Here is a 27,566-nt window from a genome sequence, read left to right as displayed (position 1 = left end):
CATTATTCAGGTTGGACACAAAAACCAAACATGAAGAAAAACAAACTCATATATACTCTGAAATTCCACTTTATTTTTTTATTTTTTTAAGTTTATTTTTTGAGAGAGACAGGGAGACAGAGCGTGAGTGGGAAAGGGGCAGAGACAGAGGGAGACACAGAATCTGAAGTAGGCTCCAAGCTCCCAGCTGTCAGCACAGCCCCACACAGGGCTCGAACCCCTATGCCGTGAGATCATGACCTGAGCCGAAGTCGGATGCTTAACCGACTGAGCCACCCAGGCACCCCATGAAATTCCACTTTAGTTACCTAAACTCTTTCTAGGAACTGAGGCAAGGAACATATTTTGGTATAACTTCGGTGTTATCTATGAACTGAGTATGGCTAGGACATCATAGTTAAAATGAAAGGACAGGGGCGCCTGGGTGGTTCAGTCGGTTGAGTGTCCAACTTCGGCTCAGGTCATGATCTCACGGCATATGGGTTCGAGCCCTGTGTGGGGCTGTGCTGACAGCTGGGAGCCTGGAGCCTGCTTCGGATTCTGTCTCCCTCTCTCTCTGCCCCTCCCCCACTCATGCTCTCTTTCTCCTTCAAAAATAAATAAACATTAAAAAAATTTTTTTAATAAAATAAAATGAAAGGACGCTATTTCCATCTCTGTCACTTTAATTGCAGTTCCACTTGGAGCACCATTGTTCCTGATAAGCTGCCTCCCCTTGTGCTTCCATGGACTGAGAAGGAAATGAGTAATGATTGTATTCTCGTTGCAGGGGAGTTTGGAGAAGTATACAAGGGGCGTCTGAAACTTCCGGGCAAGAGGGAAATCTATGTGGCCATCAAGACGTTGAAGGCCGGGTACTCAGAGAAGCAGCGTCGGGACTTCCTGAGCGAAGCAAGCATCATGGGCCAGTTTGACCATCCCAACATCATCCGCCTGGAAGGCGTGGTCACCAAGAGTCGGCCTGTCATGATCATCACAGAGTTCATGGAGAACGGCGCTTTGGATTCTTTCCTCAGGGTAAAGGCAGCCCAGGGGTGTGGATGATGTTAGCACTGTTGACTGCTGGGGAGAAGTGTCTGCATGAGGATAGGCTGCCACTTAGGAATTGCCTGATGAAATGTGGGTGGGCGTTGGAGATGTTAGCGAGGTTGACAGATTTGTTCCTAAAAGGATAGAACAAAGAGGAGCCTGTGGACCCCTTGGTAGGAGGATAACGTGGAGTAGGGCCTCGATAAATAACTCGTTGGATGAATACGAATGAATAGGGAGGCAGGTGAAGAATGGCCATCGGCATCTGCATGAATCACGGAGATTGAAGAGACTTCAGCTGCTACGCTGCCCTGTGTGATTCACGCAGACGCCAGTGGCCATCTCTGCCTTTCCTCCAGTGCGGCCACCCTCCCCACCTGCTCCCTTCATTTGCAGCTCAGAGATAAAGCAGGCTGCCCTTTTCTGATGCCTGGGCCACCCGCCCTCTGAAGGGGCACTTCTGGGCATGAAAGGAATAGACAGTGTCACGAGCATTCACAAGTCTTTTCTGGGCTTGATGAGGAAGCATGACTTCAAGCTACAGCAGAGGTGGGGGTACCTCGAGGCCGCCGGCTGCAAGATCTGTAAGTGATCGTTGTCAGAATGTGCTCACATGGAACCACGCTGGAACCGCTTTCATTTCTGTGGGACATCACAGAATTACTCAGGGCGGGAGTGAGGGAGAACAGACATGATGCTAATGCCTGGGGAGTGGCAGCTGACTGGGCATAGGCCAGCGAGCAAGTCCTGCCTCGGACCAAAGCCTCAGCTGGGGACTGCTGGGGGCCCTGAGAGCAGAGAGTATGTGGGCAGCATCACAATGGAGCTGGGCCTTCTGAGCAAGGACTTCAGGGTAATACCAACTGGCAGGCTGTACATGTCACCAAAGCTACCAAACAGTAGCTGTGGCTGCAGATTAAAGTATTATTCATACACTTGGTCTTGAAATATTCATGGGGTGAGTGCTATGGTCACGCCCCGTACTGGGTGCTGGGCCTTATAGGGATGAAAGAGACATTGCTCTAATGCTATGTAACAGATCACCTAACTTCCGTGGCTTAGCACAGTTTATTTTGTTCATGAGTCTGCAATCTGGGCAGGGCTCGGTGGGGATATCTCTGTTCCATGTGCTATCAGCTGGGGCACTTCAAGATCTGGGGCCTAGAATCATCCAAAGCCTCACTCACTCATCTGTCTGACAGTTGATGTTGGGTGTCAGCTGGCATCTCTCCAGGTGGCCTGCTTGGGCTTCCTCACAGCAAGCTGGGTCCCAAGAATTAACATCCCACGAGATGAAGGCAGAAGCTGGACCGCTTTTGGAACCTAGCTTCAAGTCCCACAGCACCCTTCAACTACTGTGATATGACCCCCAGGTTCACGGGGAGGAAATGTGCCCCACATCTTGATGGGGAACAGCAGCATGGTGTCGTCTTATACATAAGGGATGGGAGGTCCTGTTGTGCCCACCTTAGAGACCACAACCTGCCACAGAGGTCCCTGCTCTGAGGACCTTGGTGCCCAAAGCGTCCAGCAATCATCCACTTAGATTCTGCTTTTTGTTTCTGTGTGTGGCGTAAAGAAGTATTGTAAGCCAAGAAGAACTGAAATCTTCCTGGGGAAACCTGGGAAGGCTTCAAGGAGGAGAGAGAATTATCTGATTGTAGAATGAGGAACCCACAGGCAGACGGGGCAGCAGGCTGGTATGATGGAACAATTGAGCAGTGTATTCAAAGTCCAGAGCCAGCATGGCCTATCTGGTAACGTTTCAGCAGCTGGTGGTGGCTCCAAAGTTCAGAAGCAGGGCTTGGGGACTGCGGTGTGAAAGGGTAGCCAGGGGACCTGTCTAGAAGCTGCATTTGCACATACTGAAGCTACCTTGGCAGGGCAAACACACACTTTTGCCTCCTCTGGGTTATTAGGCAATAGTAGCTTATTTTTGGAGGGGGGAATGGGGGGGGGGCAAATGATGGGGTGGATGTACTTTGCCTGGTACAGGCTCCTTGAGGGTATGGGTTATGCCTTTTATTTTGAAACCCCCAGTGCCCAACACAGTGATCATCTGGTGAATGCTACTTGGATTAAAAAAAAAAACAAAACAAAAAAACACGAAAAACCATTTCTGGCACAAAAAGGTTTGGGAGTGACAGGGGAAATGTAGACATCCTGAGCGTCCATGGACTCTTATTCTTGTGGCCAGACCTCTCATGTCAGAGTCAGGAAGAGACCATGCTTTCCTGGGGGCATTCATTCGTGATCAGGGATCTTCTTGTGAAGACAGCCAAATAAATGTGAATAGAAGGCCATGTTAGGAGAAAAAGGATTTTCTGGAAGCAGCCTCCAGACCTTTTTAGGAGTCATTTGTTTCCTACAAGTGACCTGATTGTACTTCACAGAGTCACAACATGATTTGAAGACTGTGATCAGACTTTCTCCCTGGAACATGCAGGGGAACAAGGAGATTCATTCTCAGGAGGCTACAGAAAATCAAAACCCCACACAGATGCTCCACTCAGGGCTATTTCCGTGTGAGGCCCAGGACATGGGGGCATGGTAGGCACCAGTATTTGTCATGATGATGAGGCCTGGGCGGTGGGAGAAGAGCCAGGGGCAAGAGAGGAACACAGGGAGGCAGAGGAGAAAGGATGGCAAGTAAGGGACGGCCAGAGCAGGCAGCGCAAGGAGGAGAGGGAAATGAAGCGTTTCTGACTCCTCGCACGGCATGGAGGCAGGTAATCTATAAATCTAATTTCAGCCTTACTACCAAACCCTGGAGCATAGCAACATTAATTGATGTATCTGCTGCTTGGTAAAATTGAAAAGTAGGTCATCAGTTCAGTTCTGCAGGGTCCATCTTTTGGGAAGTAGTATAATTTTAGGATCACCATTCAGAGAATAAAGGAAAAGAGTTAGTCCTCAATTTGTGCAACTGCCCCCACCCCAACACACACACACACACACCAAACTGGCCATGGCCGTTTACACTGGGCATGGTGGCTTTGGGGAGTGGCTGCAGCTCCAGCTCTGGGTCAGCGTCTGGGCGGCTGTGGCCACTGGGGATCCAATGGGCACACTGGCTTCTCACAGCCCACCCACTGCTCCTCTCCCATTGCAGGACTTAGAGTCTTTCACCTTCTGAAAGGATTAGAAACACTGTTATTTTCTAACCACACATTCAATAGGTTCAGTATTATTCATTTTTTAAATGTCTATGCCATGGATTATGTAGCATGCAAATCCATTATTTAATATATCCTTGTTGGCACTGGTGTCTCTTGCATAATCTTAGGAATGGTCCCTGAAGCCCTTCTCAATGTCCTGTGCCATAGCCAAAAAGGTCAACATGCTCTGTAAGGCCTTCTTGCCTAGCCTGACCTTGTATTTGCTGCTGGGTCATCTACAGACAGTCATAACTGAAAGACTCTTGGAAGTTACTGAGCAATGTCAAATTCAGACATTTCTTATCAGGGAGGCTCATTCATGGGCTGGAGCCCATGACCATAACCCAGAGATCGGGAAGAGAATACCAGATTGGACATCCTGAGACCTAGGTTCTGCTTTGTGCTCCACCATGAGTCACCGGTGGCCTTGAGCAAATCTGTTAACTCAGTTTACCAGTCTATAAACTAAAGGCATTGGAATTGAATGATCTTGAAAGGTAGGGCTCTTACAGTTAAAAAAAAAAAAATCTATGATTCATTCTCTTCAAACAAATCAAATAAGGGTTTCATTTCCTGAAGTGGATTTGTCAATGAAAGTTGAAATACCTAAATCCTTCCTGCCTAATAAAAGGGCCAGCAAGTGGCTTCAGTGAATTTGCCAAAAAGCAATTTCAGCAGAAAGCACTTCATGAAGGGAAGAAAGTTTAAATCACTTCACTGTACTGTATTTTTACCATGTGATCACCGTGGAGCCTGATCCTTTCCAAAGTCAGTGAGAGAACTGGGCTTTTTCTGTCTTGTACATCTTTGTATGCTGATGTTCCTGTCTTTGGAAGTTCTTCTTGGGGAGTTAGACCAATGAACCGAACCTAAAACAGTTGAATGTGTCAGGGAATCTTAATAGGTTTGTGTCTTTAAGTTTCACCAGGATTATGAACTCAACAGGCACAATCCTGTCTTATCATGAAATGTGATTACCCTGTAGGTTCTAAAGAAAATATGTTGCCATTACAAAGTCCATATTCCATGGAAAAGACCCTGGACAGGAGTTTAAAGATTCAAATAAGAGTAGCATATTTCAGGCACACATGTCTCTACTTTCTTTTTCTATGACCATGGCAGACATCATTAATCAATCATGTCACTTTTTGCTGCAAAGCTTCTACACAGCCTTCTTCTCCACACAACATTTGAGGAAGGCGTTACCAGTTGATCACAGATGGAATGTCAGTGCAGAAGTAATTTGCTATCCTGGACTTAGATTCTTGTTATAAGTCAAAGCCAGACAGAATGATTTAAGGCTGATCACTTAAACTTTCTGGACTTCCTTTATCTTCTCTGAAAAGCAATAAACTGTTGTCTGCCTTGCACAAAGGAGGATCAAAACACATTCTATCAAGAATGACTTGCCATTCAAAAGTCAAGAAATAGAAAAAATCATGTTAGTTAATTAATTGATCCAAACTTCAGGCCTGCATCATTAGGCCTCGGTCATCCACTGCTACAGTTGGGGTGTGGGTGTTGGGGTTTTTTTTTTATTGCAGCTGCCAACCTGTAGAGCCCAGAATGCCCTGTGAGCGAGGTTCTCCTATGGCAGGGATCCTAGGATGTGTCCCTAGCATACCAGGAAGCTGCGAGGAACCTGTAGTCCTGGCCCCTGGTGTCCTCAGACTCTCTCACCAGGCTCTGGGAGAGCTGATTTGTGAGACATTATGGCTTGGCTGATAATACCAGCAGTTGTTGCTGTCTTAGTATTCACGAGCACCGAGCTAAGCCCTTTCATGTATACTGTCTCATTTAACCTCACCAAAATCCTATGAAGAATGGACGCTATGTTCTTATTTTACAGATGTGGGAATGATGGCTCTGGAAGTTAAATGACCTGCCCGGGGGCACACAGCCAGTGAGCAGCAGAGCCTGGGTCCAGGCCAGGTCTGTCTGTCTCCAAAGCCTGGACTTTTTTTTTTTTTTAATGTTTATTCATTTATTTTTGAGAGAAAGAGAGCACAAGCAGAGGAAGGGCAAAGAGAGAGAGGGAGACACAGAACCGGAAGCAGGTTCTAGGCTCCGAGCTGTCAGCATAGAGCCCAACCTGGGACTCAGACCACAAACCGTGAGATCATGACCTGAGCTGAAGTCAGATGCTTAACCGACTGAGCCACCCAGGCTCCCCAAAAGCCTGGACTTTTAACCACTTCTTGGCCTTCGTTGACCCCAGAACCTATAAGGGTGACTGACCTAAATATTAAAACAAATCAGATGGTAAAGCTGTTCCATGAAGGCTTCAGTGATTTAAAGTAGAAACAGACCTATTGCTGTGCATTCTTCCAACATTTCTCTTCCCAGAGCTGTTTACAACCACCACCGATCCCCTCCCCAGAATCTATCTACAAACCGGCTTCTTTTGGGAGACATTCATTTTTAACCACATTGTTGTCTACACTTACAGAGAGGAAGTAACAAACTGAATTGGAAAAATGTGACCCTTGTGACTTGCAGCTGAGATACATTTTCCAACATACAGAAGTTGCATGACAACTTTCTGGGGAGGCAGGTCCCTAGAGACCTACTTAGAGAAAATGAATGGTGTTCGCAAAAGCCTGGCTAACTTCTCGAGGAGGTGTTGATTGAAGTTCATTAGCAAGGAGGAGGATTCGTATCACTCACAGCACATCCAGCTCTCACAGATGGGCACCATGTGCTGAACAACAGTCAGGGTTTCCAAAAAGCAGATCTGCACTTCCTTTTGGAGTTGGTTAGAAGAAAATATTGCAGGGAAAGCATTCCAGGCAGGGTGGGAGGTGGTTAAGGTTTGAGTTAGAAACAGCCTGGAGCTTGGGGTGTGTCAATCCCAGTGTGTTTGGGGGTTCTCTTCTGGGAGGCATCTCAGGAAGGTGTGGAGGGAGCGTCAGTTTGCTCACTCTGATTGATCAAGGGGCATAGCCCTAGAACACAGACCTGGGCTTGCAGTCTTGCAGAAGGAAGTCTTCAACATTCACACTATCATGGTTAGACTGTTTGATTGGCGGTGTTTTCTCTAATACACAGGGTAGTTTTTCAATGGCTGTTTTGTTTTTCCATATTTATTTTTGCATGGAAAATGCTTTTGTAGGAGTGTATGCATAGATGCTGTGTCTCACACACACTTAAGTGAGGTAGTGCATGTGACTGTGTTGTATATCACCTCACATGCAGTAGGTGCTCAGTAAATGGGAGCTGTGCACGTTTTTGTGTGCTGTTTCACAGGAGGGAGCTGGGGAGTGGCTGCTTTGCCCAGGGTCTGTGTCCAGCAGTAACTTAGACTAGACCCAGGGTGTTCTACCTCCTCTCACCTCTCCCCTAGTCAAAGCTTCTCAATGCCTGGGCCAAGCTCTACTTAACAGAATACTACTTATCGTTCTTCGGCGGAGCAGCTGGGGCTGGACTAGAAGAGAAAATGTGTTATTGGCAGCAAAGCACGGGGTCCGCTGATGTAACCAGTATGTGCAGAAGCCAAGACCCAAGGGCTTTGGGGAAGCAGGAGGAAGGTTGATACATTCACTGAGGTCTGTCACCAAACCTTGAAGGAGAGCATCCACCCAGGAAACAGTGAGCCCACCGGTGACTGGAGAGGGGCAGCACTGCAGCTTGGCTCCCATTCGCTAAGAGGGCCAATGCCATACGTTGTGTGTGTGTTTCTCCTGCCACTAATCCCTTTGAGGTGCATATGGCTATCCCAATGTCAAGGTTGACAGCTCTGGTAGGACCCAAGGAAGACACCTTAAGCATTTAATTCTGGAAACAGGAAGAGATGTAGTAGTCACTAATGGAGCACATGTTTATTGAGCTTTTTCTATTTAAAGTTCTTAGCACTGGGAGTGCAATGGTAACCACAGGAGAGAGGGTCTTGTCTTCAGAGAGCCAAGCAGCAGAGGCAGATGGATAGGTGTTACACATACACACCTAAAACTTGTGATATGCTAAGAAGAAGAATAAGAGCATTCATAAAAGACAAGAAGATAGTAAGAAAGTGCTAATCATATTTGGAGGAGGGGAGTAGTTATAGAGACATTCTCTCTGAAAAAGGGACACTTAGTGGAGACCTTAAGGGCAGGTAAGTGTTGATTGTGAGGAAGAGCAGAGGGGACGGCAGGTGTAGGGGCCATAAGGAAGGAAGACCTTGGCTTGGGAAAGGACTGAGAGGTCACCAGTCACTGTGGCTGGCAGGTGAGGTGGTGGCTGATCCCCTGGGGTCCCGTGGACCATGAGGAGGAGTTTGGAGCTTTTCCCTAATACAATGAATGGGAAGCTGTTATAGAGCTTGAAGCCAGGGAGTGGCATGGCCTGATTTATGTCTTGCAAAACTGGCTGTAGCTGCTGTGTAGAGAATGGATTGGGGAAAGGCAGGTGTGGGGAGGCTGTTACAGGTGATGGATGATGGTGACTTGGTTAGAATGGAGGCAGTAGAGATGGAGAGGCGTGAATGGCTTTGAGATGTATTTTGGAGATAGAATCAACAGGGTTGGCAAGGAGAGAGCAGAGCATTCAAGGAGAGGGATGGGGGAGAGGGGGGAGGGAGAAGGACACAGTGAGCAGCGTGGCCAGTCACAGACAGAGGCTGACAAGCAGTAGGACCGTGGTCCTGTGGCTTCTGTTTAACCACTGAAGCCCATCTTGATCCCAATGCCCTTTATGTCTTGTTACAGCAAAATGATGGGCAGTTCACGGTGATCCAGCTGGTAGGGATGCTCAGGGGCATCGCCGCGGGCATGAAGTACCTGGCTGAGATGAACTACGTGCATCGGGACCTGGCTGCTAGGAACATCCTGGTCAACAGTAACCTGGTATGCAAGGTGTCTGACTTTGGCCTTTCCCGCTACCTCCAGGATGACACCTCAGACCCCACCTACACCAGCTCCTTGGTGAGTCCTTCTTAGTGTTCTCAGGTAAAAGCATGGCATGAATAAAAAGTGGCTGCACATGGCTGGGCTGGGGACCCATGGCAGGGCACACTGGAAGCGACTGGCACTTGAACTTATCTCCCACTGGGGGAGGCAGGTGCTAGATGGAGAAACAATAGCAGCTGCTTGTCCTCGTTGTCCAGGTAAGCATTTGGGCATAGGCTGTAAGGAAGGATCAGGGTGTCTACTCTGAAACCATGGATGGTGTTCTTGGCCAGTGGGAAAAGGACACTTTGGAAGAGGTGATTTGGAGGAATCCAGGCAGTTGGAGAGTAGCGTCAGAGACGTCCATCAGCAGAAGTAGGCGCCGGTGGGGCTGGGTACTGTGTCACCAGGCAGACCCTTGGTCCCCTCCTCTTCTCCCTCTCCCGTGCTTCCAGACAGCTCTAAGTGCCGTGTACATGATGAGTACTCTCACATTGGTATTCCCACTCAGCTTCCCCCTCCACAGTCAAGGCAGCTCTCATCACCTCCATCCAGTCATCTGGTTCTCACAGTTCTAGTCCCAACCGTTACAGGTCCAAAGCAGAGCTTTCTCCTCCATTTTCCTCCCCAATTTCTCCAGCTTAGTGGTTCCACCAATTCAACGAATGACTGAAACCTGCGAGTCACCCTTGATTTCTCTCTGCCTCACCATCCATGTCCAATCCCTTGGCAACTCCCATAGGTTCAAATAAAATCTGCCTCTTTCTTTCCATCTCTGCAGCCCCCATCCTATTCCAAAGCACCATTCTCTTTCACCTGGTCCCTTCTGGTAGCTTCCTAACTGGTCTCCCTGGTTTCTTCACTCCCAGGATGTTATTATAAAAATAAGAACAATACAGAGAAGTAAGGGGGGAAAAAGACAACCAAGAAACCACAATCCCCCCTGAAGCAAGAGTCAGTAAACTTTTCCTTAAAGGCCATATAATAAGTATGTTAGGCTTTGTTGGCTAAGAGGCAACATAGAGGATATTGTGTAGATAATTAGGTAACACTTTAAAAGGGTATAAATACCATTCTTAGCTCATGGGCTATAAGAATCCAGGTGACCTGACAGATTTGGTGTTCAGGCCATAGTGTACCAACCCCTGTCCTTAGGCGTCAGTTTTAATAGTTGGGCATGTCTCTTTTCACACTTTTCTCATTGCTCCAAAATTTGAAGATTTTTATTTTATAACAGTGGGATCATACTGTGCCTATTGTTCTGCTGTGCGTGTCTCAGGGGCATTCTTCCTGCCAAGCTGCTTTTCTACAAGTTTGTGAATATTTACGCTCCACTAGGAACGTATGGTGCCCACCTTCCAACATCCTTACCAGCACTGAAGGCAATCGATCTTTACCAATTTGCCAATCCAAAGATGAAAAGCATTACTTCCTTTTGTTTTGGTCTGCCTTTTCACCTGACTGCTGGAGATACCCCTTTACTGTCTTCTCGCAGTTACTGGGATTCACGTTTCAGCTGCTGTTTATTATATGTACGTGCCTTTACCTGTTTTTCTATTGGGTTGTATGCTGGTTTCTTAGAAATTTATAGGAAGCCTTTTTATATTAGGGGTGTTAACCCTTTGTCTCCATGTATGATACAGTTAGTTCCCCTTACCACATCTCTTGTTCTTTTGATACTGTTTATGATATCCTTTGGCTTCCAAAAGCGGTTAATATTCTTCTGGTCAAAAATACGCATCTGTTCTATGTTTTCTTGGGGTTTTTTGTTTGTTTATTTACTTATTTATTTAAAAAATTTTTTAAATATAAAATTTATTTTCAAATTGGTTTCCATACAACACCCAGTGCTCATCCCAACAGGTGCCCTCCTCAATACCCATCACCCACCTCCCTGCCCTCCCATCCCTCATCGGCCCTCACTTTGTTCTCAGTTTTTAAGTCTCTTTGGCTCTCTCCCTCTCTAACCTCTTTTTTTTTTCTTCCCCTCCCCCATGGTCTTCTGGTAAGTTTCTCAGGATCCACATAAGAGTGAAAACATATGGTATCTGTCTTTCTCTGTATGACTTATTTCACTTAGCATTAACACTCTCCAGTTCCATCCACTTTGCTACAAAAGGCCATATTTCATTCTTTCTCATTGCCACGTAATATTCCATTGTGTATATAAACCACAATTTCTTTATCCATTCATCAGTTGGTGAACATTTAGGCTCTTTCCATAATTTGGCTATTGTTGAAAGCGCTGCTATAAACATCGGGGTATTTAAAATGTTTTTAACGTTTATTCATTTTTGAGAGACAGAGAGAGACAGGAGCATGAGCGGGAAAGGGGCAGAGAGAGAGGGAGACACAAAATCCGAAGCAGGCTCCAGGCTCTGAGTTGTCAGCACAGAGCCTGACGTGGGATTCGAACTCATGAACCACAAGATCATGACCTGAGCCGAAGTCGGACGCTCAACCGACTGAGCCACCCAGGCACCCCAGTTTTTTTGGTTTATTTAAAAATCTCTCTTCACTCCAGGGTTATAAGTGCTTTTTAAAGTTTCCTGTACTATCTTATTGGGGGTTTTGCTCTATATTTAAATACTAAGCACACCTGAAATTTATTTATTTTTCCCAAGATTTCATTTTGGAAAATTTTCAAGCATACAGAGAGGTTGATAGAATTTACAGAGGCTAGCCATTACCCACCATCTAGGTTTTAGAATGAATATCTTGCTCTGTATGATTTATTATATAACCATCCATCTGAGCTATCCCTCTGTCCATTCTTCATCCTATTCTGTTGATGCATTTCCAGATTTCATGTACCTCTTGGCCATCTGTATGTCTTTGGAAAAATGTCTAGTCAGATCCTTCACCCATTTTGTAATCAGGTTGTTTGTTGTTGATGCTGAGTTACATGATTTCTTTGTCTATTTAGATATTAACTTCTTATTGGATACATTTATTTGCAAATATCTTCTCCCATTCAGTAACCTGCCTTTTCATTTTGTTGATGGCGTCTTTTGATGTTCAGATGCTTTTTGGTTTGATGTGGTCCCATTAGTTTATTTCTGTTTTTGTTTCCCTTGCCTTTGAAGCGAAATCCAATATAAAACATTGCTAAGATTAAGGTCAAGGAGCTTGCCACCTGTGTTCTTCTAGGAGTTCTGTGGTTTTAGGTCTAACGTTCAAGTCTTTAATCCATTTTGAGCTGATTTTTGTATATGGTATAAGATGGTGGTTCAGTTTCATTCTTTTGCATGTGGCTGTCCAACACCCTTTATTGAAGAGATTGTCATTTCCTCATTGTGTACTCTTTGCTCCTTTGTTATAAATTAATTACCAGGTAGGCATGGGTTTATTTCTGAGTTCTCTATTCTGTTTCTGTTTTTGTTTTCTTTCCAATACCATACTGTTTTGATTACTGTAGCTTTACAGAATAGTTGGAAATCAAGGACTATGATACCTCTGACTTTGTTCTTTTTTCTCAAGATTTTTTAGCTATTTGAGTTTTCTTTGTGGTTCTATGTAAATTTGAGAATAATATGTTCTAGTTCTGTAAAAAATGCCATTAGAATTTTTATAAAGATTGCACTGAATCTATAGATTGCTTTGGGTGGTATGGACATTTTAACAATATTAGTTCTTCTAATCCATGAACATGGAATAGATTTCCATTTATTTGTATCTTCTTCAGTTTCTTCATCAGTATCATAGTTTTCAATGTACATACAGGTCTTTCACATCCATGGTTAAATTTTTTCCTAAGTATTTTATTCTTTTTAATGCAGTTGTAAATGGGATTGTTTTCTTGATTTCTCTAACAGTTTGTTATTAGTGTGTTAAAATGAAACATATTTTTGTATATTAATTTTGTATCTTGCAACTTTACTGAATTCATTTATTAGTTCTAACAGTTTTTTTGTTGGAGGATTTAGAGTTTTCTATATATAGGATCATGTCATCTGCAAATACAGTTTTACTTCTTCCTTTCCAGTTTGGATGCCTCTTATTTCTTTTTCTTGCCTAATTCCTCTGGCTAGGCCTTCCAATACCGTGTTGAATAAAAATGGGGAGAGTGAGCATCCTGTTTTTATCCGGATCTTAGAAGGAAAGCTTTCAGCTTTTCACCATTGAGTATGATATTAACCATTGCTTGTCATATGAGGCTTTTATTATGGTGAGATATGTTCCCTCTATACCCACTTCCTTGAGAGTTTTCATCATAAATGAATGAATTGTATCAAATGCTTTTTCTGTATCTACTGAGATGATCATATGATTTTTATCTCTCATTTTGTTAATGCTGTGTGTGATGTTGATTGACTTGTGGATGTTGAACCATCCTTGCATCTCTGGAATAAATCCCACTTGACCATAGTGTATGATCCTTTCAATGTATCATCGAATTTGGTTAGCTAATGTTTTATTGAGGATTTTTGTATCAAAATTCATCAGGAATATTGACTTGTAATTGTCTTTTTTTATATTGTCTTTGTCTGGTTTTGGTATAAGGGTAATTCCAGCCTCATAAAATGAGTTTAGAAGTGTTTCCTGAAGTTTTTTCGAAAGAGTTTGAGAAGTATAGGTATTACATATTCTTTGAATGTTTGGTAGAACTCACCAGTGAAACTGTCTGGTCCTGCCCTTATATTTGTTGGGAAGTTTTTGATTACTGATACAATCTCCTTACTAGTAATCGGGCTATTCACCATGATTCAGTCTCAGAAGACAGTAAAATGTTTATTTATTTCTTCTAGGTTGTCCACTTTGTTGGCATATAATTATTCATAACACTTGCTTAAGACTTTTGGTTTTCTGAGGTATCAGTTATAACTTCTCCTCCTCTTTTGTTTCTGATTTCATTTGAGTCCTTTCCCCGTTTTTCATGCTGAGTCTAGCTAAAGATGTCTCAATTGTGTTTATCCTTTTGAAGAACCAGCTCTTAGTTTCATTGATATTTTCTATTGTCTTTTTAATCTCTCTCTCATTTATTTATGCTCTGGTACTAGCTCTGGGCTTCACCTGTTCTTCTTTTTCTGTTCCCTTTAAGTGTAATGTTAAATTGTTATTTGAGATTTCTCTGGTTTCTTAAGTGAGGCCTGCAGTGCTATGAACTTCCCTCTTAGAACCACTTTTGCTTCATACCAGAGATTTTGGTAAGAAATGATTCTTAAGTGTACATGTATAGAGTTTGAACAAATCCATACACCTGTGTATCCCAAACTCCTGTCAAGATACAGAACATGGCCATCACACTGGGAAGTGCCCTCATACCCCTCCCCAGTCAGTTGTCACCCCTACCCTACACCCAGGGGCAACCACTGTTCTGATTATTTTTTCAACCATAGATTTGTTGTGCCTGTTCTAGAACTTCACATGATTGGAATTACAGTCTATGCTCTTTGTGTCTGTGAGATTCATTCATGCTGTTGTGTGCAGCAATACTTTGTTCCCATTTATTGTAGTATTTCATTGCTTATATATCTGTTCTTTTGTTGGTGGACACAAGGGCTATTCTCAAACTTTTTAAAAAATTTTTTAAATTTTTGTAACTTTTTTTTTTTGAGAGACAGAAAGAGACCAAGCCTGAGCAGGGTAGGGGCAGAGAGAGAGGGACACACAGAATCCAAAGCAGGCTCCAGGCTCTGAGCTGTCAGTGCAGAGCCCAATGCAGGGCTCGAACTCACAAACTGTGAGGTCATGACCTGAGCCAAAGTCAGATGCTTAACTGACTGAGCCACCCAGGTGCCCTTCAGAATTGTTTTTGAGTATGTATTAGGATATATATTTTTTTACCCTGTTTTCATGCAAGTGAATAGATCATTTAACAATACCATGTGTTAAATATATTATCCATATTTTATTGATCACTTGTCATCCTTGTCATATATTAAGTTGCATTATGAACCATGTTTTGATTCTCAATTCTGCTCCATCAACTTATTTACTTATTCTGTGCCCAACCATATTGTTCTGATTGTAACAACTTTAGCACAAGTTTTACTATCCATATTGTTTGGATTATAATAACTTTAGCAAAAGTTCTCCTCTTTGGGTGAGGTTATCCTTTATTCTTCCTTAAAAAAAAAACTCTTTGTTGACTGTTATCAAATATCTTTTCTTTCAGGTATATTTGAAATCACTTTTTCTAGTTCCAAAACATGCATAAATACTCACATTTGGATTTTGAATGGAACTTTATTCTGCCTTTGAAAGGACTAACAGTTTAATGACTGTGAATCACCAAATAATGATGTGAACCAAACATTTATGCTTTACATTAAATTTTTTTTAGGTAAAGGATTCCCCACATGATGTTCTTGTATACATTAGTTAGACCATTCGTTGTGGTTTTGTTGTTCTTCTAACTGATAAAACGTATAAACTCCTAGATCTAAGAGCTTTCAGGATCCTTCACCAATTGTTATGTTCCTCTGTCTCACTATATTTATCATATCATTGCTCCATTCTTTTCCTTTTAATTGAAATAGAGATGGGGCACCTGGGTGGCTCGGTCAGTTAAGTGTCTGACTTTGGCTCAGGTCAAGATCTCACAGTTTTGAGTTCAAGCCCTGCATTGGGCTCTGTGCTGACAGCTCAGAGCCTGGAGCCTGCTTCAGATTCTGTGTCTCCCTCTCTCTCTGCCCCTCCCAAACTCGTTCTCTGTCTCTCTCTCTCTCAAAAATAAATATTTTAAAAATAGACAGATAACATGTTTGTTGATTAACAACTTGTGGTTCTAAAATTACAAAGAATTTATTCACATGGACAGTATGTATTGAGCAGCTGCTATGTGTCAGTACTGGTCACAGGCCAGGGACACTATCAAGATCAAAAAGAGACATTGTTATTGTTACTCACATCACTCACAGTTTGATGAGGAAAGGTAACATTAGTCAGACACAGATATAAGTGCATAATGACCAGTGGAGAAAAAAGCCATTGTGTTCTGTAAGAACATGAATAAAACAATAAATAACAATATAATCTGACCATATCTAGGGGGATTAAGGAGGGCTTCCAGAAGAGGAGATGGTGCTTCAGCAGGGATTTGAAGAATAAGTCACCCAAATGAAAGGGGAGGTTAGAACACTGAGAGACATAAATAGCACATACAAAGGCCCTGTGGCAAGAGAGAAAATGGAACATTAAAGGAGCTCATAGAGGACCCCTATGCTGGGAATTTGGGAAAAGAGGAGGAAAGTGGCCAGGGAGGTCAGCAGCAGCCTCCTGGACCCTTGTGATAGAATTCAGGGCCTTAGAGCAATGGGAAGTCATTCCAGGGCTGTGTGTGTGTGTGTGTGTGTGTGTGTGTGTGTATGTGTGTGCACACATAGATGGATACACATGATCCAAAGGTGATGAATTTGCATTTTAGAAAAATAACTGGCTTTTCTCTTGTCTTTCCCTTCCAAACTCTTCTCTTACCTTCTTTCAGAATGAAACAAAACACTTTATTGGCTTTCTTTTATCTTTCACCAAAAAGCTACTTGGCAGACCCAATCAAGGTAGATGTCTCAGGCAAGGGAGACATCCCTACTAGATATCTAGATCCATGTGGGGGAGAGCCAGCAGCCAAGAAAGGTTGGGAAATTAGCTATTTGCAAGGAGATGAGGAAATATATTGGAGACAATGGGAGCTATTGGAAAAGGAGGTACAAATATGGAAAACAAAACTAAAATGAATTATGTGGTATTGAATTGGAATTGAAAGTATTGGTGTGAACTTGGGTTTTTTTAATATATAAAGAGGTAGAGGAAAAACTACAGGTTGAGAGTGCCTCAAAGCAATGACACCACCTACAATACAATTACCTGTATGTAGAACGTGTGAAATCGTTCCACAGGTTCTTGAGGCTCTGCTCATTATTTTCCCCAATTTTTCCTCTCTTCCTTATAACTGTCTTTAAGTTCATTGATTCTTTGATTTACTGTTTCCATTTTGCTAACAGAAAGTTCCTCTAGTGATTTTTTTCTCATGTTGTCTTTTTTAACTTTACAATTTCTTATTAATCTTTCTTTTATAATTTCCAGTTATCAACTGGGGCTCTTTATATTTTTATACATCATAAGCATACCTTTCCTTATCTCATTGAGCATAGCTATAATAGCTGCTTTAAAGCTGAGGTCATCCTGGGGCGCCTGGGTGGCTCAGTCGGTTCAGCGTCCAACTCCAGGTTTCGGCTCAGGTCATGATCTCACGGTTTGTGAGTTCAAACCCCGCATCAGCCTCCACACTAACAGTGCGGAGCCTGTTTGAGATTCTCTCTCTCCCTCTCTGCGCCTCTTCTGCTGTCTCTCTCCATGTCTGTCTCTCTCTCAAAATAAATAAATAAACTTAAAAAAAAATCCCAGGTCATCCTGAGGTTGGCATCCTTTCCCATGAAAAGGGGTCACATTTCCCTGAGTCTTTGTCTGAATGGTAGTTTGGGATTATATACATTATGAATGTTACAGTGTAGAGCCTGTAGGTGCTATGACATTGATCCAAAAAGTGTCAATGTTTCCGATTTAACAGGAAGTTAACTCAGTTAGACTCAACCTGCAAACTGTCAAGTCTGCAGGGAGAAACAGCTCAGATTTCATTTCCTGTGGTTTTCAGTCTGTCTCATAAATGCATGATTCAGGGGTCAGCCAGAGAATCGGGAAAAGTTCATATCCAGAATTTGGGATTCTCTCTCCCTGGCTCTCTTGTTTCCAGGGAGTCCCTGCAAACCCCAACTCTCTAGCAATCCTGATTATTCTGGGCTCCTTCCCTTGGTTCCTGCAGCCACAAGGGGGTGGGATTTTCAGCTGGAGTTTTAGCCACAGGGCACACTTTCCTCAGAGCAAAATTGCAAAAGGTGAAACTCACCTTGTGCTGTTCAGTTTCTGGAATGCTCAAACAGTTTTCTGTTATCTTACTTCTTTTCCTTTTCTCTTCTATTTTGTTGTTACTCACTGGAGATTCTGTTTGTTAGAAGCATACCCCTCACACCAAAAGTAGAACCTTCCCCTTGTTACCCCTGTTCCATGAAACAGTCCTTAAGACTGCTATACTCCGTCTTTATAGTCCGTATCATACTCCATCTTAGTTCCCCCATTTCATGCCGTTCTTTCAAGACCTTTTTAATATCATCATCTTTCAAGACATCTTGTTTTACTTTATAAGTGAAGACCTCATTAATAGCTATTAAAGTTTTCTAGTTTTCCCTACTTGGCCCTCAGCTTTCATGTCTCATTCTGTCTTAATTCTCCACCATACTTTTCCCCAGGTCTTCCTCCTCTAAATTGCTATTTCTAGCCCCAGGATCATTTCCTTCCCACCAGGCTTCTGGAATAATGAACAGATAGAATGTGTTCCTTTGTGCTTTCTTATGGTTGGAATAAACCCACTAACCTAAGGAGTTCTTAACTGCTGGTAAAATTCCCACCCTTTAAGAGGGACAGATCTATGAGCTGGCCTGGGCTCTAACACCTGTATGATTTACAGGTATTCAAATTAACATTCCCAATTTCTTAGCTTGTGTGGGCAGCCATCACAAAATACCATAGCCTAGGTGGTTTGAACAACAGACACTGATTTTGCACATTTCTTCTGGAGGCTAGGAAGTCCAAAATCAAGGTCTTGGCAGATTTGGTTCCTGGTGAGAGTCCTCTTACTGGCTTGCAGATGGTCACATTCTCCCTGTATCCTCACATGGTAGAGAGAGCAAGAGTTCTGGTCTCCCTTCCTCTTCCTATAAGGACGCTGATCTTGTCACGGGGTCCCACCCTCATGACCTCATCTAAACCTAATTACCTCTCCAAGGCCCTACCTCCACATACCATCCCATTGGGGGTTAAGGTCTTCAAAATATACATCTTGGGAGGACACAAGCATGTTTGACTTCACAGGTCACATTCTGATTATGACTGGTCCTGTCTTCTGTTACCAAGAAGAAAAATAGCACATACGTACCAGGAAAGGTGCCACATCTTTGATCAACTGTTTGCATTTGGGGCCCACATGCACATTCACAAACCTGATATTCACCCTTTATCAGCTCACGTTGGTGGACACAGCCCCAAGAGAATCCCACAAATCTCTTCATGGTGGCCTTCTGTTGGTTAAGTCAAAAACCCTACTCCAGTTGGCTTGCTTTCTCTTCTCATCAGTAGGAAAAGGCCCCATCCAGTCCCTTTGTGAGCGAAATCTCCCCTTCTTAGTATTCCACCAGGTTTCTTCTGCCAAAGTAGTGTCAACTCTCCCATCCTTCAGAGCCCCAGGCTGTCTCTCTGAGAAGTCTCTAGCCTTGCTCTGTGCCTTCCTTAGGCCTTGCTCCCTGCAGGCCTCCCTGTTTCATCATGAACTGAGCTCTGTCTTCAAGGCGCCTCTGATCTCCCTCAGCCCCTTCCCCTTTGCTCCTCCTGCTGCTCCTTCCTCTTGTCTCAGGCCCCCGCTCCTCCCACACCCTGTGTTTCTGCAGCTTCTGATGCTTTCTGCCTTCCAAGCTCGCTGATCCCTCCTTCTCCTTGCTTTCTCTCTTCTAATGTCTGCTGGTATTCTCTGTCCCCTCTGCCCTGTGAACCTCAAACAGAGCTGTTCCTTGGGCATCTGCCCATCATGGCAGGAGGCAGAAGCCATCTTCTCAGACAGCTTGCCAGCTGCACCCTTGTCCTTCCATGATGGTTTTCCCTTCGTCAGGTCTTCCTTATGTGCTGTTCTGCCTGGTGCTGCCCCTCCCTTCCCACCCTGACTGCCTGGACCAGCTTCCACTTCCTCTAGAATCTGCCCCATCTGTCTCAGACTCACCTCCTGCACTGCTCTGGGCCCCAGGCTTGGAGGCCTATCCTCGCCATGGGACAAGGGACAGTCTCTCCTGGGGGGCGATCCCTGTGAGCACCAGGCTCATCCTGAACCTGCTGGGGGAAATCAGGCCCACCCCACACGTGTTCTGCAGAGCCCTTGTTCCTCTGCGATGAATTCCAGTCATCCTGGGTCACAGTGGAGGCAATACCCTTGTCTCATCCTCCCCCGTTATTCCCATGGATTACTGTCTAGGCTGCACCCTCCATCCTCACTGTGTTTCTGGGGGACAGTGTCTGCTCCAGCCACAATCAGTTCTGTGCTGAGATCTGTAGGGCCTTTGCTTTCACAGAAGATTTTACCTTTGTTCCACGATATCACGCTTCCTGTTTAAGCCCTGTCTTCATTCAGCAGCATCAGCTGGGAAAGCGGCAAACCCTCTCTAGAACTTTCTTGCTGTCTGGTATGGCAGAATAGTTCTTTGATATGACACGAAGAATGCAGGACTTGGATTCGAACTATTCACAGAGGTAAATTTGACCTTAGGTCTTCCCATCCATAAAATGGGATTTGTGAGAATTTATGAGATTCGTAAGACCCCATGTGACAGAAACTAGAAACTACCCCCGGTACAGGTCCTGCCCTGGTCATGGCTTATGTGACTGTTGTGGGTGCTGCCGTGAGTGCCTTCCATGCTCTCAGAGCCCATCCCCCATGGAAGACACACACGGATGTACATTCTCAAGGATAACTGGTGGAAAAAAAAAAAAAAGCCTCTAACGTTCCCTAATCCCAGTCACTCAAAAACAGAAAACAATAAAGCAGAGAGCCTCCAAGCATCTCAGGAAAAGATGATAGTCACAAAAGACAATTAAGGGTCCTTTTGATAGGATCACCGTGGAAGGATTTTGAAGAAAAATTCTCAGGAGAGAGCAGGAGAAAAGGCAGCTGAGTTACTGTGTCCACTGCAACGGCTGTGTTCACACTTCGCTGTGCACCCGAATCCCCAGAGAGCTTGTTAAAGCACGGATTTTGGGGCCCCGCCCCCTGAGTTTCAGATCTGTAGGTCCGAGGTCGGGGCCCGGGAAGCACCGTCACACAAGTACCCAGATGATGCTGATAGCCCTACTCTGGTACCACACTTGGGGATCCACGGCCCTGAGACTGTTTTAGGGAGAATATGTTACTTCACACACTTGCATTGCAAGAAATGTCAATTATTTTTCAAAAAGCAAAGCAAGTCTGACAGAGTCCTCATGCTGTCAGACTGGAAAAGGAAATGCATTTTCCATCATCTTGGAACTCTTCTTCCCTCCCCAACCCCAGGGGGGCTGTGAAGGCCCCAGGGCCACACCTGGGCACGTAGTCTGCAGCCCCTGTGCCTTCGGCCCGGACCTTTGTCCGAGGAGGCCAGGACGGCATGGTACCAGCAGAGGTCCCCACCACAGACCGCACACCAGCACCTGCTTCCCGGGCTCCAGACCCTCACGCTGATGCTGCCACTTGGCTCCCGTAAGAACCCAGTTCCCAGAGTCTGAACCCCTCTCCCTTCCATCAGCTGCTTTGGATGAAACACAAAACAAGAGACATTAATCAGCCCTAGAGATCCTGTGGTTGGCATTAAAGAGTTAAAAAATAATACTCTTTATAAAAGAGGATTAAAGGCATCTATGTTTACCCTCAGTCTGGAGATTCTTCCGTTCCGTAGAATAAAAATCCTATAAATTAACACCTCGGTCATATTCATTGTCACAGTTACCGGTGAAGCGGCTGCCTGGACACTAGCGTTGAACCGAGAGAGGGTTTTCTTGCGTTGTGTTTTTTTGGCCCCTATCTTTTATAAGTAAATCAGTGCTGAAGGAAGGAAGATAAGGGGCGCCTGGGTGGCTCAGTCGGTTAAGCGTCCGACTTCGGCTCAGGTCATGATCTCGGGGTCTGTGGGTTTGAGCCCCGCGTCGGGCTCTGTGCTGACAGTCAGAGCCTGGAGTCTGTTTCAGATTGTGTGTCTCCCTCTTTCTCTGACCCTCCCCTGTTCATGCTCTTGCTCTCTGTCTCAAAAATAAAATAAACATTAAAAAAAAAAAAAAAGGAAGGAAGATAATAGCTCAGGACCACCTGAGGGGGTCACCCATGTCTGGGACAAAGAATTCCTTTCTCTCTAGGGAACTGGTTTTGGGGGTCTTTCAAAGAGGGAATCCACAGAGAAAAGATTGAGGGGGCCAAAGCCTCAGCCTTAGGGCCCTCTCTCTGCCTCACGCCAGGCTCTGAGACCAACCTGCACAGAAGTGGTTGCTGCACACAGCTTGAGACCCCCTTCTCTTTGCCATACCCCACAAGAGTGGTGGGCCTGCCTCACTATCCCCTGAAACAGCAGGGGACCCAGGGCAGAGCTGGGAGCGCAGGCATCTCCCTGTCCAGGCTGCCTAGACTGGCTGCTCCACCAGGGGCCAGCAATGCCATTCACAGCCCTCCTGGGGGACTGACTGGCTAAGTGACCCTGTGATAGGAGTGGAAGACTCTGGGAATTTTCCTAAAGCCTGCGGTGAGCAGCTCTCATCAGCAACACACACAGAGGGCATATGTGGGCGCGCACACACATGCACACGTGCATACACTCACACATAGGTAGTACAGTATACACATTCAGTGCCCAAAGCATAGTCAGAGACACACAGAGAAATGCATACACACCCTGAACTCCCCAGAGGCAGACAGAAACCTAAACTGGTGCAGGGTGATAACTGGGCGAATTCTTTTCATTACCGCCGAGAAGTGGGTTCAATGCTATAGTACTGATTTAGATTTTTTTTTTTTTCCCATAATGGACTTAATACGTAAAAGGTGCAAAGAAAGCAGAAAATTATCCCGGAGATAATCCTTCAGGGCTTTGGGAGAAAGCCCCCTGTCTGCACTTTGCAGCTCCAACTCCATGCTTTTGCTCAGTAGGAGAACCTCTGCCTGACAGGTTTCAGTGCAGGCTGGGAAAGAGGAGGGTTGGGATGCCTGGGCAGCTCCTTTGGCTGAGCTTCTGACCTCGACCTCGGCTCAGGTCACCATCTCGCAGTCCCTGGGTTCGAGCCCCGCCTCAGACTTTGCTCCGACAGCCCGGGGCCTGGAGCCTCCTTCGGATTCTGTGTCTCCTTCTCTCTCTGCCCCTCCCCCCTTCTCAAAAGTAAACAAACATGAAAAGAAAAGAGAAAAGAAAAGAAAAGAAAAGAAAAGAAAGAGGAAGGTTTGTTGGCTTTCTGTCCGATAACCCCAGGTCCAGCTCTGCTTCTCCCCACAGTTCTGGGCATTTTTACATTTAAATCCTACTTCTTCTCCCGATCTGATCCACAGCTTTCCTCACGAGGCCGTTTTCCAATTATGATTCCTCACTCTTCTTTCAATCACCGAGCTTGGGTAACAGGCTATCTCTTGGGTGGATGGAAAGTAGAGAGGAATGAAGACAAGCAAGGAAAAGAGGGGAGACCCTTTAATTGCAGCCAGAATAAAACTGAGTCCTGGTCCCCTGGAAATTCTTCTGTAGCATTAATTAAGCTGAAGGAGGAATAATTCAAATGCCACTCTACACCATGCTCTGCAGCTCAAATAATTCTTCTTCCTGCAGTTCCGCCGCCTCCTTGCTCTGATATCTCTCCCGGGTCACTTTGTCACCAGATGCTCAGTTAGGGATATCAGGCCCTGACTGAAATGCCCTTTTGAAAAAGACTCAGCATAATTATTATTAGTAAGGCCAGTATATTATTAGCACGAGCAAGATCGGGATGGGATTTCAGAGCCCCTGGAGACTGGAGTGAGGCACGAGTCAGGTTTCTCGGGAGCACATCTCTCCGCTTTGAGCCTGGTGTATGGGGCCAAGCAGGCAAAACCCTCATCCTTTTGTGCCTGTCATCATGTCCGTCATCATAGAGGAGGGGCTGGCAGGTTGAGTGTGGGCCCATGCGATGCCTCCACTAGCTGTTCTCCCAGCCAGCACATATTGTTCTTAAGTACTCAGTCTGTGCAAAGTACAATAGTTAACGAAACAGACGGTTCCTGAGCTCCTTGAATTTCCTTCCTGGCAGAAAAGATGGACATGAAATAACTAATTAAGCAATTAGCTATGTAATTACAATTGTGAGGTGCTATAGGGAAGTATGTATCAAGGGTGTATCACAGGACCCCGAGGAAGGAACCTCTGGGCTGAAACCCAAGGGTAGAGAAGAGAGAATTAGGGGGACAGTATGGCCAGTGCCTCATGGGGACCAGTCCCAAGCTGGACACAGGCCCACTTCCTCAGCAAGGACAGAGTGTGGAGGAGAGGAGGCTGTCGGCTGAGACTGTGCTCAGCATGGAGCAGAGAGAAGCAGCTTTCCCGTAGACACAGCCACAGGGTGTGTTGGGAGAAATGGCAAGCAGGGGTGAGTCAGCACCAAGGAGTAGGGACTGTGCGAGCAGCCCAAGTGGGCCCAGGGTAGCTTTGATCCAATCTGTGAACTCTGGGGTTAGAGGAAGAGAGGAAGAACCAGAAGTAAGACCGTGCAAAGTATAGCATTTACCCGACTTCAAAGTACAGATGCCCGACTTCAGGGCCTGGGCTGGAGAGCCCTGTGAAGAAATGCAGGATTGCACTCCCAGCAGCGGATGGCAAGCCAGATTTCACCTTCTCAACTGAGGTTCCAATGAGAGTCAGTCAAGAAGTCAATGAGCCAATCAATCAAGGATCATTGATTTCTGGCAAGAGGCAAGGACCTCTGTTAGAGAAGGAAATAGACTTTACTTATTTTTAATATGTTGATTGGCAGTAGTACCTGTAAATCATTCACTAAGATATAGGCTTATTTTCCTGATTCAGTGCCTAATAAATAAAAGTGTGGAGCCATAAGCTGAGAGGAAAGAGAAGGCTTTCAGCCGAGATGAGAGAGGGGGGATGGAGTAGACTCCCAGGTGAGTTAGATATGAACTAAGCAGTAAAACGGGGCACATAAAAGGTACTCAGTGGCTGTTTATAGAATGAATGGATAGATGGATGGGTAAATGGATGAAGTTACAAGGGCTAAGAGGCTAAGGGTTTTCCAGAAAGAAATAATAGTCTGATCAGAACTGAAGAGACAAAAAGTAGCTGGTGTGCTCATTGGGTAGTGAACAGGCTGATTTGGCTGGTGTTGGGAACAGGACCGGCCAATAAAATCATGCTATGTTAGTCCTAGAAGGGCCCTGTTATCACATGAACTGTGTTTCCCCCCAAAAAAGATACATTGGAGTCCTAACCCCCATACCGGTGAACGTGACCTTATTTGGAAATAGGGTCTTTGCAGATGTGATCAGGTTGAGATGAGGTTGGGGCATCTGGGTGGCACAGTTGGTTAAGCATCAGACTCTTGATCTCATGGTTCCTGAGTTTGAGCCCTGCGTCAGGCTCTGCACTGATGGCCTGGAGCCTGCTCGGGATTCTGTCTCTCCTTCTCTCTGCACTTCCCCCACTTCTGTGCTCTCTCTCTCTCTCTCTCTCTCTCTCGCAAAATAAATAAACTTAAACAAAATTTTTTTAAGTTAAGATGAGGTCATACTGGATGAGGGTGGACCTTAAAACCAATCATTAATGTCCTTATAAGATGGGGGAAGTCTAGACAGATGCACACATGGGAAAAGATGGGCATGTGATGATGGAGGCCGAGATTGGAGGGACGAGTCTACAAGCCACAGAAGGGTAAGGATTGCCAACAAGCACCACAAGCTACAAAAGGCAAGGAAAGATTCTCCCCCACTGATTTCAGAGGGAGATTGGCCCTGCCGATGCCTTGATTTCAGACTTCCAGCCTGCAGAACTGTGAGACAATAAATTTCTGTTGTTTTAAGCCACCCAGTTTATGGTACTGTGTTAGGGCAGCCCTAGAAAACTCATGCAAGTCCTAAGAGGCCAACTCTACCCCTGTCACTGAATGGGTGGGTGGTCAGACCATAAAGGATAGAATGTAAGACACAACATGGAGGGTCTTGGATGTACAGCTGGAATTTACCCAGATTCAGGAGAACCTTACTGCATGACAAATAAGAAAAAAATAATAACAAATATATATATATATATATATATATATATATATATATATATATATATAAGCCTGGGCGCCTGGGTGGCTCAGTCGGCTAAGCATCTGACTTCGGCTCAGGTCATGATCTTGTGGTTCGTGGGTTCAAGCCTTGTGTCGGGCTGTGTGCTGACATCTCAGAACCCGGATCCCACTTCGGATTCTGTGTCTCCCTCTCTCTCTGCACCTCCCCCAGTCACCCTCTGTGTGTGTCTCTCAAAAATAAATAAACATAAAAAAAATTAAAAACAGAAAATATAAGCCCATTATCATCATCATTTATTGAGTTCCCTGGGTGGCAGTGAATGTTTGTGGGAGCACTGCCTTCAAAGACCTACAGCCAGAACAGGTAGAGTAATTGGGACCTGCTCAAATTTCAAAAGCCCTGATCAGCTCTGAGGCCCTGGGAGTCTTTGCAAACCTCCCTCGAGTTCTTCATTCTTCAGGAGTCCTACCATCGTGAGAAGAAAGTTGATACAGAGGGTGGAGGTGCCCATCCTGTGCACCCAACCTAATAGGGCCTTCTAAATGTTTCTGTTTATTTTTGAGAGAGACAGAGTTGGAGTGGTGGAGGGGTGGGGAGGTGGGAAGAGGATCTGAAGTGGGCTCTGTGCTGACAGCAGCAAGGCTGCTGTGTGAGGCTCGAACTCATGAACTATGAGATTGTGACCTGAGACAAAGTCGGCTGCTCAACCAACTGAACTACTAATGTACCCTTGATAGGGCCTTCTAATAGCACTTGGCCTATGAGCCCTTTACAGGGCAGAGCCGCCTCACAAAAAGAGGCCTGTGGGTCTAGCAAATCTCTTTAGAGCAAGGTGTTTATCCTAGAGAGGGAAACCAAGCCCTTCCGCCCAGCCCTCTGAGAGCACATAGAAGCAAGAATGATTTTCCAAAGATTCCAGCAGCTCAAAACCAGCGCTGTCAAGGGTAAGCATATTCCACTTCTGCTGGGAAAGCCGAATTCAGGATCGGAAAGCAGCCAAGACGCTGTCATCCGGTACAGTTTACAGATCCGGAGGTAAAAGAAAGAGTGAGAGTGGGAATACCAGGGAGAGAGAAAGAGAGAGCACAGTGAAGAGGGAAGACTAGGAGGGCACCTGGCCAAAGGCCACTCACTCACTCACTCACTCATTCTGCAGATACTCTAAACGCAGGAGAACAGGCGGGGAGGATTACAGAGGTGAAGATTTTATTTTAATCCTCCCTCAAAAGCATGCAAGTAAACCCTTTCCCTGGGAGAAAGTAAGAGAGTAAGAAACAGGAAAAGAAGATTCTCTGCAGCAAGATCCACAGACCTCCACTAATACTCCTCTCTGAGAGAATACATGCCATCTGGGTATTTGATAAAAAGAAAAATAAAGTAGGGTCCAAAGCCATGGATTCGGCTCGTGAGTGGCAAGCTGCTCCCTTCTCCTCATGGCCAGCTCTTTGCTTTGTGCAGGAGGATAGTTGTTTTTGTGGTCAGCATCGGCCACCTTTTCAGAGTGGCCTGTTGGGGCTTCATTCCTTTATTATCTTGTGGCCGAGGAGCTGAGCAGTGGGGAGAGTGACCCAGGTGACCAGAGCAAGGCTGACCTTTTATTCCTCATGTGAGAATTTTCCACTAAAATGCAAAGCCTCAACCCTGTTGTGCCTGGGGCTGACCGTGGGGCTTCACATCTTGCTGCTCCTTGTCAGATGG

General features: G+C 45.1%; 1 protein-coding gene across 2 annotated transcripts in view; it reads left to right on the top strand.

The window, feature by feature from the left end:
- EPHB1 (EPH receptor B1) overlaps positions 1-27,566 on the top strand; it is a 213,165-nt gene that overhangs the window by 153,881 nt on the left and 31,718 nt on the right. For both annotated transcript variants that reach the window (XM_049628803.1, XM_049628802.1), the window contains 2 exons: positions 770-1,017; positions 8,873-9,088. In XM_049628803.1, coding sequence (XP_049484760.1) covers positions 770-1,017; positions 8,873-9,088 — 464 coding nt within the window. The remainder of the gene's footprint in view (positions 1-769; positions 1,018-8,872; positions 9,089-27,566) is intronic.

The sequence above is a fragment of the Panthera uncia genome, chromosome C2 (genome assembly GCF_023721935.1).
Source record: "Panthera uncia isolate 11264 chromosome C2, Puncia_PCG_1.0, whole genome shotgun sequence".
NCBI classification, from domain to species: Eukaryota; Metazoa; Chordata; class Mammalia; order Carnivora; family Felidae; genus Panthera; species Panthera uncia.
Note: the sequence above shows the minus strand (reverse complement) of the source record. Positions and strands in the feature narration are given on the sequence as shown.